Source organism: Thunnus albacares, chromosome 6 (genome assembly GCF_914725855.1).
Source record: "Thunnus albacares chromosome 6, fThuAlb1.1, whole genome shotgun sequence".
In the NCBI taxonomy this organism is placed as follows: Eukaryota; Metazoa; Chordata; class Actinopteri; order Scombriformes; family Scombridae; genus Thunnus; species Thunnus albacares.
The window spans coordinates 31,855,719-31,875,347 of NC_058111.1; the positions used below are offsets into that span (position 1 = coordinate 31,855,719).

Consider the following 19,629-nt stretch of genomic DNA (forward strand, 5'->3'; position numbering starts at 1 on the left):
TTTTGTCTATAAAAGTTCCAAAAACAGAGAAAAATGTCTGTTATAATTTCTTAGAGCCCAAGATGATGTCTTCAAATGTCTTGTTTTGTCTAATCAACAGTCCAAAATGTATGACACATAAAAGATTCAACATGTTCCTGAAAAAAATGACTAAAATCAAATTGATTATCACAATAGTTGCTGATAAATTCATAGGTCAGTGATTGTGTGTTTATATTCTTCAGGACAGAAAGCTCACTTTCAGTTTTTCATTTGTAACATCTGTGAAGTGCACATATACAACAAAGTCATCTCACCTGCACCATGTCATGATTTCTCTCTCTATATATTCAACATATGACAAGCTTATCTGAGACATTACACTGCATGTAATCAACAGTCATTAAAGAACCCTTCACTTCCTTCTGTCTTTGTTGAGTCGTTTTCTGTTTACTTGACTTCTTTCACTCTCACTTTTAGAGTACCTGCCCCTCTTCCTCACGCTCTCTTTGACACGCCGCCCGGGAAAAGTGTCACCTCTCAGTGGACGACCTGAACAGCTGGCAGTAAGTAACAGGTGGGAGTGTGAATGACATAAAGTAACATGTTGTGTCTGTCACAGCGGACGAGTCTCCTGCAGCGTCTGATCTGTGACGGGAACATGAGATCATAACTCGCTCTAAACTCACAGTCCATCAGTAGTTACGTCTTTCCAGTGGTGACAGTTACAACATCAGCATCACGTTTATTACTGTTAACGTAGCGGCCGTCATCATCATCATCATCATCACATGATGCTACATTAACAGTAATAAATGACTTACAGTCACTCTCACACCTCCCTGCTGTGACCCCCTGCAGTGTCCCTAAAGCCAACTCAAAGCTGCTAAACTGCTTCGTAAAGCTTCAAAACTAACTGCACTGACTCACAGAATAACAGGTCAGAATAATGCTTTCAGAGTATGTCCTTGTCTTCTACCTGTAGACAGTTTTATGAATATGTATATTATTAATGCTCATTTCCTAACTTTCTGCCACTTTTAATGTCTGTACTGTGTAAGTTGTTTTGTAAGATGCAATGGTTGGTAAAGGAACAGCAGGAAAAACACTGGAGGAAAGAGTATGACGGGGTGTAAAGTAATGATAAAACACTGATATATGGACATATATGTGCTCAATATAATACAAAAAACAGAATATGAGGACAAGAAGGGAACCATGACGTAACATCTTAAAGACATGATGTGAAATGTGTCTAATATTCACTAACAGGTTGTGATGTGTTTACCGTGGCTTCACCTGGTTTATACTGTGAATCTTTAAAGTTGGTGAGAGCCGGTAGCCACAGCTACTCCTGTTCCTGTCCCTGAGCTGTAATTATCACCTCAGTGTCACCACACAGACTGAGCAGCAGGTTTTTCCCTTTGAACTGCAGGCAGAGCCGATAATGAAGAGCCAACAGAGGCCCGACACAGCTTTGTTCAGCCACATTCTGCAGGATTTCTTGAGAGACAACTTGTGGATTACAACACGGTTCAACAGGATACGGAGATGGTTAGACTGGCAACTTTCATTTATTTCATTATGATTTCTTTGCCATCTATGATGTTAGGCTGTGGTGATTTCTTCTGCTTTACTTATCACAAAATCAGAGTGTTGGAGTTTTCTGTCTACGACATTCTTTCCTTCGTCTGTTCAGTTGTGATGATTTCTACTGATGAATTTCTTCTTAACTTTCATCTAACAAATTGGAAAAGTAAAACACATCACTTCCTGAGAGACAGCGGAAGAGCTACAAGCCATTAAGTGATTAGGAGAGCAACTGGAAAAGATAACATAATGGATGTTTAGCCCATGAAGTTCTGTAAATCAGACACCTCTGCACGAGCCCTCCTGCCTTAACCACAATAAAACAGATTAAAACCACAAAAAAACATGATGTGACACATGACCCGGCGCGTTCTCCTACCTTAAATCGCACCTTCTTCATCATCATCCTTGAATCCAGGCGAGCAGACAGTTAACGGGACGTTATAAAACTTTTCCAACTCCGCTCTCCATCCAGGAAAACCAACTTCACCAAAACTCCTGTCAGACAGCGCAGCAGCTGATCCTCTGATCAGTCAAAACATCCAGTCTGATTCACCTTCTCTCCCGTCTCAAGCTCTGCAGTCTGAAGTGTCCGCCTGCAGACTGTGTGTGTGCGTAACACACCAAAGACAACAGTGTCTGCTCCGGTTGCGGCCCTGCTCTCCCCTCTCCCTCTCCCTCCTGCGAGACCCTTCACAAAGCTTATCAGCCTGCTCATTCATTCGTAAAACAGACACACCCTCTTTTTATGACTGGAGGGCTGCTATTAACACCCCCCTCCTCCAACAACACCCCACAGTCCAAATATGGGTGCTGGTAAGCTCTGTTGAACTCACCCCCTCTGACCCTTTAAAGCCCCATCACCCCCTCCTGCCCCCCCCCCCCCCCCCATAGCCCCTCACAGTCCTCATCTCACAGCATTTACCCATCTGTCAGGCCGCGGCGTTTCAGCTGAACATCTGACTCGCCTCAGCGTCTCGGCCGTTCAGCTTCTTCTCTCATACAGACCATCTGTATGTACACAATGTTAACCCCCTGCCTCCATACGCACAAGTTTCCAAATAAAAAAACAGCCTCAGCAAGTCACAAAAAACCTCATCTGATGGTGTTTCCGCTCATGGAAAATGTCTTTATATTCCTGTAAAATAAACAACAAAGTAAGTAAAATGATGACAATCTATAAGTGTAATGAACACTAGTCTGATTCTTTCTCTAGGACAGTGTTTTTGATCTGTGAGGTGACAGTAATATGACTCAAAATGTGAACTAATGCGACTAAAGAAACAAGAGAGAGACTGTTCTGACACTGAAATAAGTGTTTGTTTGACCTTTGACTCCACGCTGCTGTGAACACAAACACATACAAAAAAGTTCATCTATGGTATTCAGACAAAAAAAAAACAAAAACACTTTTAGGTTAAACTGCCCACAACTCTTTGACATAACAACCGGTGACAATTAAGAGGTAGCAAGTTTTAAGAGGGTCACAGACCACAAAGGTTGGGAGCTACCGTTCAAAAGGACTTTATAGGTACAATAAAAGCACAGCGATGAGTCACGCATGTAGAAGTGGACCTGTGGCTCACTGCTCTGTGTTTAGTCTGGCTTCTGTGGCCCTCACAGTTAATGCTCATGAATGAGGTCTTGCGTGACCGGACAGGATGAGTCATTCTGAGAGCTTTAATGTGACTGTGGTTAGTCACACATGATGAGACAAAACAAACCGAAACCTCTCCCATTCAGCTGAGTCAAATCAAAAAATACATATTTTTTATAATTTAAAAAGTTTGACATTTTAGAGGGCTTTTATGTTGAAATTTCACATCATACTGTCCTGATACTGTCTGAGTGACACTGGTCTGCTGTCATCCTGAAGTGAAACTGCTCTGTGGAAACAGGAAGTTTGTGGTGTTCTGCTATTTTGAAGTCAGACTGGTCTTTGGAAATTAATTCTTTATAATTCTTTATTCCTCATAAGTTTGATTAATTATTCACACGATTGAAATGATGAAGCCTTGATTTCAAAGCCTCAGTTTTTCTCTGAAATCAGTTTGCAGGTAGTAGTTATTATTTTAATATTGTTCATTTTATTTATTAATTAATATTTATTCATTTGTTTTATTTAGTTATTTATGTATGATTTATTTATTCATTCATCATTGACATACTAACTGACTGTGAAATTATTACTAGTATTAACCCTCACATACATGTGTTTGATGGTGGGACATCCCTGGATTGCTGGGATTCGAACCCAGGACCTCCTTGTGAACCTGAGCCACCGTGCAAGTTACGTGCATAACGCTTCCTCACCTTTTCACTCTGTTATTCCTCACGTAGTGGAGATTTCCATCGAATTAGGACGAAACTGGATGATTCCTCTTGAGATCAGCAACCATCTCAGTCAGCTGTCCCACGTGACTCCAGATTCGGGAGTCTTAAATGTCAACAGGGCCCCACTTCACCACTTATTTTATTAAACCACCATCTTACAGTCTGTACTTCTCCGTTTAATAGTTTAATAAGAGAATTACTGTTCTCGTGTGCCTTGACAGCATAACTGTGTAATCGCAGCCTTGCTTGCCAGAACCTTTTGGACTGAGTCAGAACGGGCAAGATTTGCTCTGAACATGTGAACATCATTCTGGTTTTGATGCCATTCCAGTGGTTTCCCCCCCAGTCCCTCTCCATCATTCAAGTATTTCCTTTTCAGCGACACTATTTTCTTTGTAATTTTTTTCCCCTGATCATCAATCACTGACATGCGCGCCTGTATATCGATGAATAGGTCTGAAGGGATTTGACTTGAACTTGGCTCTCGAGTCGTTAATTTGTATCGGAGATGCTCGATTTCATCATCCAAGTTGCAAATCTTTGGTTTGGCGTCGCTTAGCTCTGCTTCAATGTCTTTATGTGAATCTTCCTTTCTTACTGTTCTCTAGACACTGACGCCGCCTGGAGAAATGCATTGGTGTATTTTTGGTTAAAAAATCATACTGCGCTTCTTTCTTTTCCATCTTTAAATGTTCAATCTCTCGATTTTTCTGTCTTATCATTTCTGTTGTATTGCGGTTGGTCTCCTGTGCTGCAATCAATGTCTCAACTTGCTTTTTAAATTTCCATTTCAGTTCAACGGAGCTGAAGTTATGTTTACACTGATCTTTCTCTCTCACTTATTTGCACTTGAAGCCTTTTCGTGTTCTTTTAATGTTTTTTGGAATTTCTGATTTCACATTTTACTCTCTTCCTCCGACCGACGGATCAATTTCTTCATTTTTTCCAGCTCAGACTGATGTTTGTCTGTCTGCTCTTGCAACATCCTGTTCCTTTGGTCTTGATATAGTGCCAGTCTCTTGTGGAAGTCTGCTTGCATGCTGGATTCACTGTTTTCATGCTTCTGTGTCAGTTCTTTTATAGTTGTCTCCTGGTGAAGTGAACGCTATGCCCTGAAGTAATCCTGATTCAGAGCAGGATTAGATGTGATTTATATTTTAAGAGGCAAATTTACTGTTTAAACGGGCCTGGATGGCGCTAATTAATACAAGCTAATTAAGTGCATAAGCAACACAAAAACCCCAAGTCAGACTTACATTTTCAATAATACATTTTATTCCATTAAAGATTCTTTTTTTTCTAATTGTACACTGGAATGTTAAGATTCCCCTTCAGTAATTTAGTTAAAAACGCTCAATCTAGTCATTTTCAACCCCACATCCACACAACCATTACTAAATAGAAATTTGGGGAGTACAAATGAAAAAAAAAAAAAAAAACAAAACATGAAAGACAAATGTTATATTCTGAATAATGTTGATGTACTATGAGAATGTAAGTAAAGGATGACTGGGTGGATGAACAGGGCTGTCGGCAGCAGAGTTTACTCCAGTAGTCGCTCTGCTTACCTTCCTGCTTCCAGGATGTGGAGGGAGTGGATCAAATATCAGGCTGGTAGTCTGATCCCTGCTCTGTGTGTGTGTGTGTGTGTGTGTGTGTGTGTGTGTGTGTGTGTGTGTATTTCCGCTATCATGCCAACACCACCCACTCCCATCTGAGATCTAAAACCCCTCGTGGGATGTTACATTAGAGGCTAGAATGTTGTTTCTGGGCCGCGTTCAAAGTACATTTTACCGTGATATCTTTAGGGGGGGGGGGGGGGGGGGGGGGGCTTATCATGGGACGTAAACGGACCAGACTGACACGTGACGTCTCTCTTTTCGACAAAGTGAGGAGTGGTTGCAATGGTGTTTCAAAAAAGATCGACAGATGCAATAGTCAAATGTATTTACTAGTAGATTACTTTGCTCTGCAGCTGAGAATCCCTTACAAAGTCCTGCTCTTCACTGTCAAATTTCCAATATCCAGATTAGTGGTAAACAATGAGAAATTATACAGCAAAACAGTAAAAAATATCAGTTAAAAATAAAAAGGACACAGTGCGACAATATTGCTGATGATAACCGCAGACAGTAAAGACAATATATTGAGCACAGAGCCATATTTTGCTTTTCAGCGGACCGAAGTGATATCTCTCTACAAAAACTCAAAAAAATGTCCTCACAAGAAAGAAAGAAAAAGAAAAGAAAAAAAAAACAATCATCTGAAGTGAGATATCAACAGAGCAAATCACAATAGTTTAACGATTAGAGTGACAGGCTTATATTGATTGAGACAACTACAACTCTGCAGTTATTATGGATAAGAAAATCTGAAAAGAAAAAGCAAGAACCCCATTTCGAGAAAAGCGGCTTTATCGAACCATTGTGTGAAGAAGACAGGTTGTGGAGGATGCATGATTCTCTGGGATGCTAAAACTACCAGCGCTCATTCTAGTGGAGACTGAACCAGTGGCCTCAGGTCCCTGTTCTCCCTCTCTACTTCCTCCCAGGGTTTTACTGATAGATTGACGATGAGGCGGGCCGCGGCCTCTCCTGCACCCCCACAGTCATCCTCTATTTAGTCTGAAGTCCTCTTTACAGTTCTGCTGGGCGAACACGACAGCATCAGTGTAGTTTTGAAACTTCTTTTTTTTTTTTGTGTGTGTGTTTGTTGGTTTTCCTGTTCAATTAACTCTATATATAGATGATCCTCTCTCATACAAACATATAAATACACCACCGCTGCTCTGCTCCACCACAGGAAGAGGCTTTGCCAGAGGGCTGACGTAGTCCTGTCGATGTACACAGTCTCTGAAATAGTATACAGGGTGGGCAGGCAAGAAATCTTCAATTTCTCTGTAGCATAGATTTGGACTTTTTTTTGTTGGTGATTTTTTTTGATTTTGTTGTTTTTCTTTGAATATTTTTTACAGGATTTCGTATTTGTCGACAACAAAGGAGGTTTCTGAAGAGAATCTAACAGAGCCGTCTCCGTCTACGTGAGTCACTTTGGTAACCTGGAGGAAAGAAGAAGAGGAGAGGCAATTAGCAGCATGTACGTAAACATTACTGAGCATAAACAGGAAAAAAATTGCACTAATTCTACTACAGACAGCATCTATCCAGAACATTTATTTCATAACGCAAGAAGAAAATGTCCCTGCCTGCCTTCAACTTTGCATTTTTTAAGACAGAAATTAAGGTCAGACAAGAGCTTTTCTAACATTCATAATACTTGCAGGTAATATGAATGTTACAGACATGTTGTAGCTGCCTAGTTTACTTTGTCCTGATGACCATGAGGAACAACATCTCTGCTTCTCATCCAGCTGAAACTTTTGTTGCATTTCCTGTACTGTCAGCTATCTAATAAAAAGGCATAAAACGCCCTCCAAAAATATAAAAAAATAAATTTACTTTGGCAGATATTTTGTTTCCCTTCATTTACCAACAATACAACTCAGTCACTACCAGTGTTGAGTCGATTCAGACAGCCAAACAAGTAAATATTGAGCATTACCTAGAATGTAACAATTTGTCAGGTTGTCTGATATTCAAATGCCAAAATTGAATCAAACTCAAACTATTCTGAGAGTTTATTATAAATACATCATATTCATATACACTGTCTGAAAGGCTCTCTGTCGTTTTATTACAGACTACATGCACTAAAAGGAGACTAGACATACACATAATGAGCGAGAACACGTCTCAGGTTCACAAATGTGTCTCTTTGCTGCTAAACCGATGTGATCTAAACTATGTGGCTAAACAGCTGCTTTATTACCTTCTACTGAAGCTATAGTAATGTTCTAGCAGAAAACAATATCCACACCCACAATAAAAGGTGTGACAGGTGTTACTTCTGTACATGAACCTACCTGGATGTCGCAGTAGTTGCGTTTGGACACAAAGGACACATTGATAGGGAAGAAATCATTGGGCTGGCCGGCGATGCTGAACTCCAGGCTGCCGGTCTTGTTGTTGGCATCAATGACAGGTAGGCACCACTCCAGGATGTTTCGCCTGCTGTCGTGTTTGTACTCTCCGTCCAGGTCACCAATCACAGGAGCTCCAACACCAGACCTGAAACAGGAGAACAGAAACATGTCAATCAACTGCAGGAGACAGGTTTCACTATTTATCACCTTTAATTATCCAGGGAACTGTGATTTGTGAGCATGTGTCCCTGATATCAGCCACACTATCCGTTTAAGGAATCTAAATACCTTCAAAACTGAGAGATTTACATTTTTGTTGCAAAAGATGACCAGATCTCAGATCACAGGACAGAGTATATAAACTACAATTACAAGGTGTCACTATCAATGCATAAACAGCCAAAGACACAAACTATACTTACGGTACAGGGATGCTGATGACCACGTCGTTGAGCTCAAGGCTCTCCTCCTGCAGCTCGTATTCAATGTTGACATCACAGCCAGTTCCACTCTCTGAGGGCCAGCAGTTTACTGCAGGACAGACAGAGACAGAGAATGCAGAGAACTGAGACTCTTCTTTTGTGCTGCAATACTACGTCCATGACTGCAGCATGAAAGCCACAGCACTGGACTGTGTTTAAGACAAGGGCAAACAATGGACATGGTTCTGTAGTTAAAGGGGACCTATTACGCTTTTCCTTATTTTCTGTCATTCATATATATAATGTTACAATGTTGGATGTTCATATTAAATGTAGCCAAAATGTCAAATAATGAGGTGAACATATGTAGAAGTAATCCCTGTAAACAAAAAGCAGCGGCTTCAGACTGCTTGGAACATTCGGTTTCCAACGTTTTCGGCACGAGCTGACGTCAACCTGTGACAGATTTCTTTATCTGGTCATCTGATCCATGCACAGCGCACCCACAAGTGTGTGTTGATTAGCTGCTCTCATTTGTTAGTGCTGAAGTTCACTGCTATGCCCTGATAACATTATGGCATTTATGTGGCTGTTTCTGCTTGTACTATTCCTCCCTGCATTATTTTTAACTGATCCGCTGAACAAAGAGCTCCAAATATCTCCAGATCTTGTTGTGTCGACCTGTTTTTAGGGCTGCTAATTTGGTGATGAGCACATTTCATTTCCTATAAATTCTTCACAATAAAAGTCTCCCTTTATTTGGTCATTTAAAAGCTTTTAATGTGAAGCAGTAAAGCAGGAAATGTTGGGTTTTCATCAGCAGTAACTTAACACAACTCTAATATGGCTGTAAATGATACAGCTAACAGTAAAATGAGGCAGATATCTGAAAGTCCAACAGGAACGCAGGAAACTAAACTTCACACCACAGAGATTTATTTAGAAGCTACAAAAGTAAAGAGAGGATAAAGATGTCACACAATAAGCACAGCAGCGTTACCAAACAGATATGTCCTGCTGTAATCTTTGTTGCTGCGGATGTTCGTGCTGTCCACTCACATATTTCGGATTGGAATTCAGCTCCAACATGTACGGATGTATTTGAGAAGTTTATATTTTGAGTAAAGAACGAAAACAAGAAGCAAAATTTGACTTCTATTGTTTGTTTACATAGCCTCTGGAGCTGGAGGAAGCTTCCTGAAGCTGGCCAATCAGAACAGAGTGGACTTTTAGGGAGGGGGGCAGAGGGGAGGGGAATCTAAAATGGCCTGTTTCAGACAGAGCCTGAACTGAAGGGCTGCTATAAGGGCCCATATAAGATAAATAAGGATTTTTTTGAAATGTAAATCATGTAAACCTACTTTAGTGGAGTCCCAGAATAAAAATATAGAGCTGGAAATGAGCATATTAGGTCCCCTTTAAGTTTATATGGTTAGTATATTATGATGGTGGACACACTAACTTTTTCATATTTTTGTGTAAAAGTGTCAAATAGTGACAATAAATAACTCTTTCTTATCTAATGAAATAAACACAGATCAGCAGTGTCACTTCAAGTCCCCAGATGAGTCATATATTGTGTATATATATCAGGACTTACTGGTTAGAGGTATGAGGGACTCGTCTGTGGTCTGTAGCCTCCACTTCAGCACACCTACATCATTGTTGAGAGGGAAGGACTTCTCTGGGTTCTTCAGGCCAATCACTGAGTCAGCTGTGAACAACTTCTTGTCCACATTGGGATGTGTCTGAGGAGAGAAGGTGGGCAGATACAGGACTGTCAGTAAACTGTCATTATTAACTTGTGAAACTCAGGGGAGTCCATAATGCATGCACACATTACAGCCAGGTCCTTTTAAATAATGCAAACGGAAGGTCGACCAGGGTTGGAAATTAACAGGGGCTTGGGGCAAAATGGAATTGGGATGACGGGCTTTGAAATGCCCTCGTAAAATAAAGAGTTAAACAAAGACTTAATATGTTTTGCTAAGCATGTCCGGATTCTGCTCTGTATTCAAAGTGTGACTCAGAAATGTCTGGGACAGCTAGGGTTCTGTATCTGCACAGTTTTTAAGTAGCTGCTGTTTTAGTATGCTTTCTGTTGCTATGGTTGAAAACAACATGCCACTTTGAACTCATGGCATTCTCCTTCTCTACCTTGTCTATTATTTGGGATATGGGATATATATTATGGGATATATTGATAAGCTACAAATTTTAAAATAGCTTAAGAATTCATAACAATAAAAAAATTGTGTTGTTTGTCCTGCTGAGTCAAATGTCCTCTAACAAAAAACATTATTTACATGACTAGCAGCTACACTGTTGTATATCAAACTAAACACATGATTAGAAAGTGTAGTAGACTTACTTGCAGCTGCAATCCTTTGTTGTCATTATTGTTGATAATGAGGCGGATGCGTCCGTTCTTGTCATCTGTGACTCGGAGCGTCACCATGCCCAGCACCTCCATGTTCTGTAGGCCGCCATCACGACCGCAAGTCAGTGAGATCTTCTCCTCCACACGCAGATGTACACTGGAAAGGAAAGACATCCAAACAGCCATCACAAAATAATCAGCCAATCACATTAAAATTGGGTAATACTTGAGGAACATCTATGTGTAGTAGATGTCGGGGTTAGACCGCTATGAGATGGCAAATAAACATTTTTTTTTTTCAATAGCTTTTATTCAATAGCTTTTGACTAACATCCTCCTCGACCATTACATAACACAAATAGATCTTCAAGTGGAAGAGCCTCTGAAACAGTATACGGGCTACTACTGTTTATTGAAAGCAAAAGTTAAGTATTTCTTTAATGGAAGTGAGCAGCTTAATGCAGAATGAGGGAGGCTTCACTTGTTGTCTAGGGCTGAGTGATACACTGAATATATTCAGTTTATTCTAAGTTATATTTTTGCATGATGTGTAAAATGTCTAAATTGTGAAAATGAATTATTACAACATGCACAAAAATCAGCGTACATGGTAGCTGCTACATTAGCCATCTTGAGTCATGACAGTCCTGTAAACTGTGATGTGATCAGATTCATTAAATGTTCACCTGCCACAGTTTACAGGACTGTGGTGACCTCAGGCGGCTAGCTGTCTCTGACTATCTAGTGAATTTAAAAGGTGTCATCTCTGGTTATTAGAGGTGAAGCCACGGGAGTCGACTCAACCGTTTCCAGATGCTACTTTGCTCAGTTTGTCTCTACCTGCCTGGTAGCTAACGCCAGCTGGCAGCAGTCTGCAGATATCAGGCTGATGTTTTGTCAAGAAATAAAAACAGCAGCAGATCAATTAGTGAACTGATCTTTCTGCTCTATCTGTACTGAAACTGATTATTAAACTGGAGGCTTTACTTGGTTGAAGTAACTGGTGGTAACAATCTATAGCTGTGTGGGAAAACCTGTATTTTATGCATAATGATGGCAGCCTTGCAGGAGGTGCAGCTTTTATTATTCTTAATCAACAGTCTTGCATGTTATGCCCTAAAAAATATGATGTTTCAATTCTGCATTTTGCTTTAAAGAAAGATTATAATTGTGAATGGACCCTAAACTTTAAAAACAAACAAACAAAAAAGCATGGTTGTATTTTTTGGCCATATTGCCTAACCCAAAGTCAGAGCTTTCCTCTGACCTTCAATCCAATCCCAAACCTAACAATCCCAGAGGATAAATAAACTTATAATAAAACAATATTTAAATCATATAAACCCTGATGTGTCTGTACCTCTCCACATTAACTGGTGGTGGCAGAACTTTAGACACATCGGAGCCTCTCTTTCCTGTGCTAGGCATGATGGTTTCACCCTCAGACTTGAGCTTGTCAACAAAGTTGTCCACCTCTTTCCCTTTAGCACCCAGTTTCAGAGCCTTACTGGGTCCACTTGGTCTGCAAAGGAAAAAAAAAAACACAAAACACAACACAAAGTGTCATCAGTGGTCCTCAGCCAGTGTATAAAACATCAACTACTGAACCCTGCCATTCAAAACTACAATGACTGGCCAATACAAATAACAACAACAAGCCATGTTCATTCAAGTATTTCTTGGAACTGTACCTGACTGGAGCGGGTGTGATCTTGGGCTTCTCAGGCTCGACAATAGTGTCTGTGATGATGGACCCTGAGGAGACGCTGGTCATGCCAGCGCTGCCAAAGCCTCCGAAAGCTGGCACCTTCTTTCCGGAGCGCTCAGCGTCCCTTCTAGCCTGCTGCAGCTCCTTGGCCTTCCTCCTCATCTCTGCCTTAGCCTCCCTCTCCTGGGTCTAGAGACAGACAACAAAAACATCATTTGAAGCATTTTGTAATTACACTCAGAGAGAACTACATCATATTCACTTATCTTTTAATTGCTGCAAACTAAAACAGTCATAGCAAGTCATTTTTACACAATTACAGTTAGTAGAATGAAAATTAGTTGTAAAATCTATTTCTACATGTATATGCATAAATATGTAAACAAGTCTTCCAAATATTTTGTCCCCCTCATGTATGGAGTGGACAAAATATTAGGAACACCATTCAATATAATGCACTCCAGTTCACCACCACCCACTACAACCTCAATAATAAACATAAAGTAGAATTATCACCTTTCTGACAATGTCAACAAAAACTGAAAATGTAGAAGCTTCATAAATGTAGAATTTATGGCAGAGCTGTTGTTTTGGATTGCATTAGATTATACAGGTGTTCCTAATAAAGTGGCCAGTGAGTTTATATGGATGGAGAGATAGAGAGATAGATAGAGAGAGAGACTGTTTATCCAAGTAATAACAGTAGTACACTTTATTGTTGATAGAAAATATGTTCAAAGATCATTCTGCTAATCACCCTCCTGTGTGGAGTAAGTACACCTTAGTAATCCTGACTGCTACGGTTCATACTATTATCAATTTTGGTTAATTTTGCTTTCAATAGACTGACACCCATTAATTGATGACTAACCGGTTAATTTTTAAGAAAAGTTGTGATGTAGCTTTCATTTGTGAGAGCTGTCCAGCAGTCGGTGCTAGCAGTCAGAGCTAGCTTGTCTGCCCTGGTTAACTTGACTTTATAGCTCATCCTTCTTCTCTTCAAAGTGTTTTCAATGAGTTTAGTCATAGTAGCTCTTGATGGCATAACATACTCGGGCTTGAGGTACCAAACACAATGATTGGCAGCAAATCGGTCTCAGTCATTCAGCACACCAACTGTGTGATGGCCTAATAAAAGAGAAACACCTACGTTGTTATTACAGATAGACCGTAGGATTAGCATGCTAGGCTAACAGTCTGTCAGCTGTGTGACTTTATATCTGCTCCACAACGTCTTTCTGAGCACACAAAAGCCATAAACACACCTGCCACCTGCCCGGCAGTGTGCTGTTAAACAGGAGACACCACTGCTACATCTTACTTTTATACAGTCTATGGGCTACACACAGCAAGGCACGGCTATGCTAACGATGCTAGCCATGCTAGCTAGCTGCTAGCTGCTATGCAGGCTGGTAAAATGGATCCATCATATCTCTTTGTATCTGCGCGCTGGTGCTCCTGTCAGTGTCAGAGCCTCCATGTGAGATGCTAAGGTTGGTAAATGTGTGTTTTTAAACCTTATTTCATTTTGGTTTGCTTGAAATTTTGTTATGTGAAACCAAACCAAACCAACGGGAAAGCACACAACTCATCCACTGATTCGGAGCAAAGCAAACAGGTGTGAAAATGCCCTTACATTGCTCCGACTGCAAATCATTCTCTCTGCGAGTTGGGGTGTGAACACTCTGCAATCATTACCACACAGCTGTCGTTGAATTATTCACTCGTTTCAGCTTGACTCCTGTCCATCATGCAGTGCGTTCAGTGCAGCGGCCCAGGAACACGTGAGAACTCGTGAGGCAGACAGCCATGGTAGTGCCGCTTTTTTTTCACAATAAAATATTGATTTTCACAATAGAATGTCTGTTTTTTTTACAATTCGATTATATAATTGAATTTAGAATATTCATCGACAGCTCTAATATGAAGTAGTTAAACTAGCTCCACCTTGACGGGCTACATTATCACAATGATACATCTCATTCAAAAAACTTCTACTTAATATTTTCATAAAACTGAGAACATTTTCTATTGAATATTTAATATATCCGTTCTGCTTCTTTGTAGTTTTGCATTATTTCCCCATGAGGATCAATGACATTTTACTCTCTCTAATAAACAAGAGATACACAGCTGTGTGAACTCACCTCTCTGACAGCACGGAAAACCTTCTCCTCGTGAGAGTCCATCTCTGTGAAGGTGCGGATCTGAGCGAGGTTGACGTTCTCTCTGTATCCTAGTGCCACGATCTCATCGAAGGCAAAGATCAGGTCGAAACAGTGCTCAGATATTTCACTCTCCTCCAGCACACGACAGTATTCTGGGATCTGGACGGGCAGGGAGGAGACACAAAATTCAGATTCAGATTTGTGATCTTTTAGAAAAAAAAAAAAAAGTGACAGAAAAATCACTTCATCATTGACAGTCAAAGATAAAAGCATCTGACCCTGGATAAAAATACTACTGAACACTGCTTACTACTGTGGGATCATTTAGGCATTTGTTTGTTTTGCTGAGCTTTGTCAACAGTGTTTGTTTTCCGTTTATTTTGAACACACCTTTCACCCATTTCTGACAAAGATCAACTTCAAACATGTCAAAGAAATGGCAGCTGCTGAACAGTATTAACATCAAAGTTTGAAGCCGTGTGGATTCACACTCACTTCCTATTAGAATTTTAGATTGTAGATGTAACCAGACTCATCTCAGTGCTAATATTTCTTACAAAAAGTTAGTAGTTAATTGACGTAATTGATTTCATACATATCATGCGTGATTTAGGTTTTCAAACTGTCTGTCTAAAAGAAAAAAGGGAAATAAATAAATGAAAGTCATCTAAAAAGTCAAAGCGGTGTCAGATTACTTGTAGAGGAATGATGGCAGTGCAGCGTGCTTTCTGTTACATAGAAGAAATAAATTCAGTCTGCCAACTTAAATGAGCTAAATACTTTACAAGATGTAGCCACGCTGCTGTATCTGATGCTACATACAGATGTAACAATGAGTTCACTTTACTCAGAAATTGATGCAAATGTGATAAAAAGCTTCCGATTCAACATACTGTCACTTTTGGTTGTCAAATATAACAGTCAGACCAAGTGTTGAGTACGGATTTCCCCTGAACTTGACTATAGTTTGTTTTCATTTGTTTTTTTCCTCCATGTTGACAGTTGACATTGGGGATTATTTTGTTAAGGCAGGTATCTGCTCTTGTACACTATGGGACAACATGCGTGTCCTGCTCAATTAATATCAGAGAAGAAGAATGAAATTGCTCATAAGTGGACATGCCTATTTCAGCAGCAGCAGCATCCATCTATCCATTTTATGCTTCACATGTAAATGCTGCTCATCTACAATCCAACTTTACACAATCATTACATTAATACATGAATTATCATTACATCTGATCTATAATAGATTAGTATGGATGGATATATGGTTCAAAACGAGGGTGCCACCACATGACATCACATTCATCACCATCATTTACACAAGCAGAAACAAAAAAGAGGCTCTATGATTCCTCACCACACGAGAGAAGAGTCTGAGTGTCTCCAGGTCCTCCAGGATGTTGCTGTTCTTGGTGGTGATGAGGACCATGTAGAGTTTCTCCAGCGGCTGATACACATAGCGAACACTGTCCGTTTCCACAAAGGTGTGCTGCTTTCCCGTGTTCATCAGTTTAGGGAATGCAGCCAGGAGACCCTCGATACGTGTCCGGGTCATTTCCACAAACTGCCGCGATACAATGGCCTTGCCGGCCTTGGTGCACACCGCCGCTGCCAACAGCACCTGCAGGCAAAGCGAGTTCATTATTGTGCCTACAGACCTTTAGTATTAACACAACAATCATTCATAATCTATCCTAGTGTGGAAAAAGTTGCTAAAAGACAAGTATTTTAGTGGGGCTGAATGAACTTAACAATGTACAATTAAGTTGATAGTTCCCCTTTATACTTTAATGTCAGGTTCCACTAACGGTTGAGTATTTCTAGGGACAGCTTGCCAAGGTAAACATCATCCAATTTAATATTGTCTTAAAACAATATCTTGTGGCACAGAACTTGAAGCCTTGACCAAATTCTGACAGTCTTCCTGTGCAGTTAGCAAACACATAACCAGCTCAGCTCACATTTTTAACTTGTATTATCAGTTCACACTGCACCAAGTCACCTACCTTGCTGACTTTTAATGAAGGGGACTGGAGGAGTATGTGGCAAAATGGCTATGAAAGCTGACTAAGGTGACTGAAAGAAATGCTGCAGTTAAGATATGTATGCCGAATTTGACAATGGTGAAAAGCAATTCAGAGGACGTGTTTAAATCTTGTTGATGATCTCTGTGTGTGTGTGTGGCAATAAGCGAAACCAAGTTTAAATCACCAACATTTTAAATGGTGCTTGGATTGACGAACCCACCGTAGATTTACAGTTAAAAATAACTTGCATATAAGTGTCTATTATATAAAGACGTTGTTCATTAGATTCTGGTAGATGAAAACAGGAATAACATTAATTCCACGTTGACAATGGCTGAAGTTAGAATGAAAGACTGCAATGGATCTGAACTTGATTCAGACACGACAGACGTTGACAGATTTGACTGAAAGTTGTCACAGCTGGCTATTAACTATAATGTAAACGACATGTACGTTATGGTTTATTTGTGAAGCAGTTTTGTCTGTCTGCGGACAGTCTGACAGCAGGTAACGTTAGCTGGGATCCGGCTAGTGACAGGAGCTAAAGCTAACGCTAGCATGAAAAGCTAGTTAACGGCAGCACCGTCTGCCTCCCTGTGCAACTTGTTCACCTGAAATTTCACTCCATATAATGTAACCTCGATTCATTTTTTAGAATCATTTTAGCAACTAAATATAACGTTAGCGTTGTCAGCCCTTACGGAAATAACTGTTTGCTTTTCCGCAGCCAGGTTAGCCAATGTTATGATAATTGCTAGGCCCGATAAAAAGCAGGAAAAGATCTTGATTTTCGATCGTCACTCACCATTTTTGGTCTCTCTCTATGGAACAACGATCTTCAGTCTCTCGTGTTTGTTGCTTTGGTGAATTCTAGTCACTCTGAAATAGCAAGATAGGAGCGTACAGGTGACTTCAGGTTGTGTGGTTGTTAGCTGGTTAGCGTTAATATGGCAGCGGTACAGAGCCACGTCTCCACCGGAAGAGCAGCGCCGGATCAGCCCACCGTGGAAACCAGTGACGTGGGCCCGAAATGTTGGCTTTGTTGCATAAGTGAATCCATGGTCGCACTGCTTCCACTTTTCTTATAATCCATCCATACTTCCATTTGAGCTTCTGTCGTTTCAATCAATTTTCCTCTTATTCACACTTCTCAGACGAGAGCTCCGAATGTCTGTCTTTCATTTGACTTTCATGCGCTGAATAAGCGATGTCTGTCATTAGTGATGATGTGGCTGTAAATACTTCCATCTTCACGAAAAGTTATCATTATTTTTTTCCTTTCTTTTCTGCCAAAAACGACTGTTGTCAACACAAATCACATGTATTTTAAAACGAACTTTCGCTTTATTTTTTACCTTAAAAAATATCCTCATATAAAGTTTGACATGAAGCGTAAAATTCCCTAAAACCTAAGCTATCTATAATTAGCATTCAGATAAAAAAAAACCCAAATATATGTATTAGTTAGAAATTGTAAAACTATTTGTTATTTTGCTTTGTTTAAGACCTCAACCCTTTAAAGCTAAACCTCACTAAAATTGCCAATTTAAATAAACTTGGTCTTTATAAACAAAAACAAAACAAAAAAAATGTTGTTTACTGAACAGACAGAAATCAATAAAAGAAAAGGCTCTTGATGAGATAGTATGCATTATGTTAATTACAAAGTCTGATACCTAAAATCAAAATGACTTGTGGGGGTATCTTACCCCAGTGGTGGGGTTAATCCCATGATTGGATCAATTATAAACCTTATTATTCATTATTATATATTTATTTTTGTCATGATATAGTAATTTCAGACAGACTGTTTACACTGATCTCACAATGTACACTGTTACTGTATGGTGCAAAATTTTTATAATAAGATATATTTTACAAAAACTTTTGCTCAGATTTACTCAGTTTCTGGGAACTATTGTATATTTCATTGGTCCAAACTTTAAAGATCAAGAAACTGTTAGATCAGAAGAACATTTGTGCTGAATAGTCTCCTCATGTGGTTTTATGTGACCTTGGGTCATTCTTATCAAGGCTGGATTACCACAAGAACTCAAGCCTTGCTGTGTCAGTTTGTGCTAACTTCATTGAAAGTTTATTTAGCAATATGCACCACTAAAGCACAATATTAACTGATATAATAAAGGCCCCAGTTGTTTTACTGGCCGATACTGAGGCCCTATCTTGGGTCTGTAAGTCAAAATCTAGTAGTAAGAACTCTGTTATTTCAGTTTTGCACTCACATGTTGTATATTCCTAAAATAATGTGTTAAGTTAAATTACCCCACACCAAATTTGGGGACATTCTCAACTAAAATGTACAGTGTATCACCATAACACAACAGAATTTACAGTAATGCAGTATTATTATTATTATTACTTATTTTGGCCACTGGATGTCACCATTAGGTTGGAACCATAGACTGTATATAAATATATATATATTTAATATAATATAATCTTTATATACAGTCTATGGTTGGAGCCACACTGTCACAGTAGTTATGCTGCCTGAAGTGATGATTTTAACACGTACAAAAACAAAACTCTATTCTTTAGAAATCGGCACCTTCAGTTCAAATCAATTTTGTATCTGCTCTATTTAATTATAATGGACATTCATATACCTACAGCCCATTTATGATGACTTATAACCTCCCTGTCACATATGAAGAATTTGCTATTGTGTATAAAGCTATCCTACATGATTCGTCTCACTTAATGAAAAGCCATATTGTGTGTAAAGATATTAAGAAACAACCAACAAACCATTTATCAGCAGTCTAGATATCACTGGTTCTAAATGCAATAATCAATATACTGGGAATTAATTGTAGAAACAAAGAAAGATCACTCCAACAGGAAAGTTCTGTCAGGATCACTTAATTGAAGATATCAGTTGGAATAAAACTTACCATATTACCATATTAATGCTGTATACCCAATAATGCTGGAGAAATACATTTAAATATATACCTCACTAATGTTTGTCTCTCATGTTTTGCTGATGTTGACATTCTGTTGATGTTGACC

The 19,629-nt window shown here is 39.5% G+C and overlaps 1 protein-coding gene across 1 annotated transcript; it reads right to left on the reverse strand.

The window, feature by feature from the left end:
* Window positions 1-5,722: 5,722 nt before the first annotated feature.
* On the reverse strand, window positions 5,723-17,631 carry LOC122983975 (coatomer subunit delta). Its single transcript, XM_044354197.1, has 10 exons — window positions 17,402-17,631; window positions 15,927-16,190; window positions 14,543-14,722; window positions 12,379-12,584; window positions 12,048-12,209; window positions 10,679-10,844; window positions 9,908-10,055; window positions 8,308-8,416; window positions 7,826-8,030; window positions 5,723-6,961 (listed from the first exon to the last, which is right to left on the reverse strand). The coding sequence occupies exons 1-10, from the start codon at window positions 17,402-17,404 to the stop codon at window positions 6,872-6,874; spliced, it is 1,533 nt and encodes a 510-aa protein (XP_044210132.1). The 5' UTR covers window positions 17,405-17,631; the 3' UTR covers window positions 5,723-6,871.
* Between the last annotated feature and the right edge of the window lie 1,998 nt (window positions 17,632-19,629).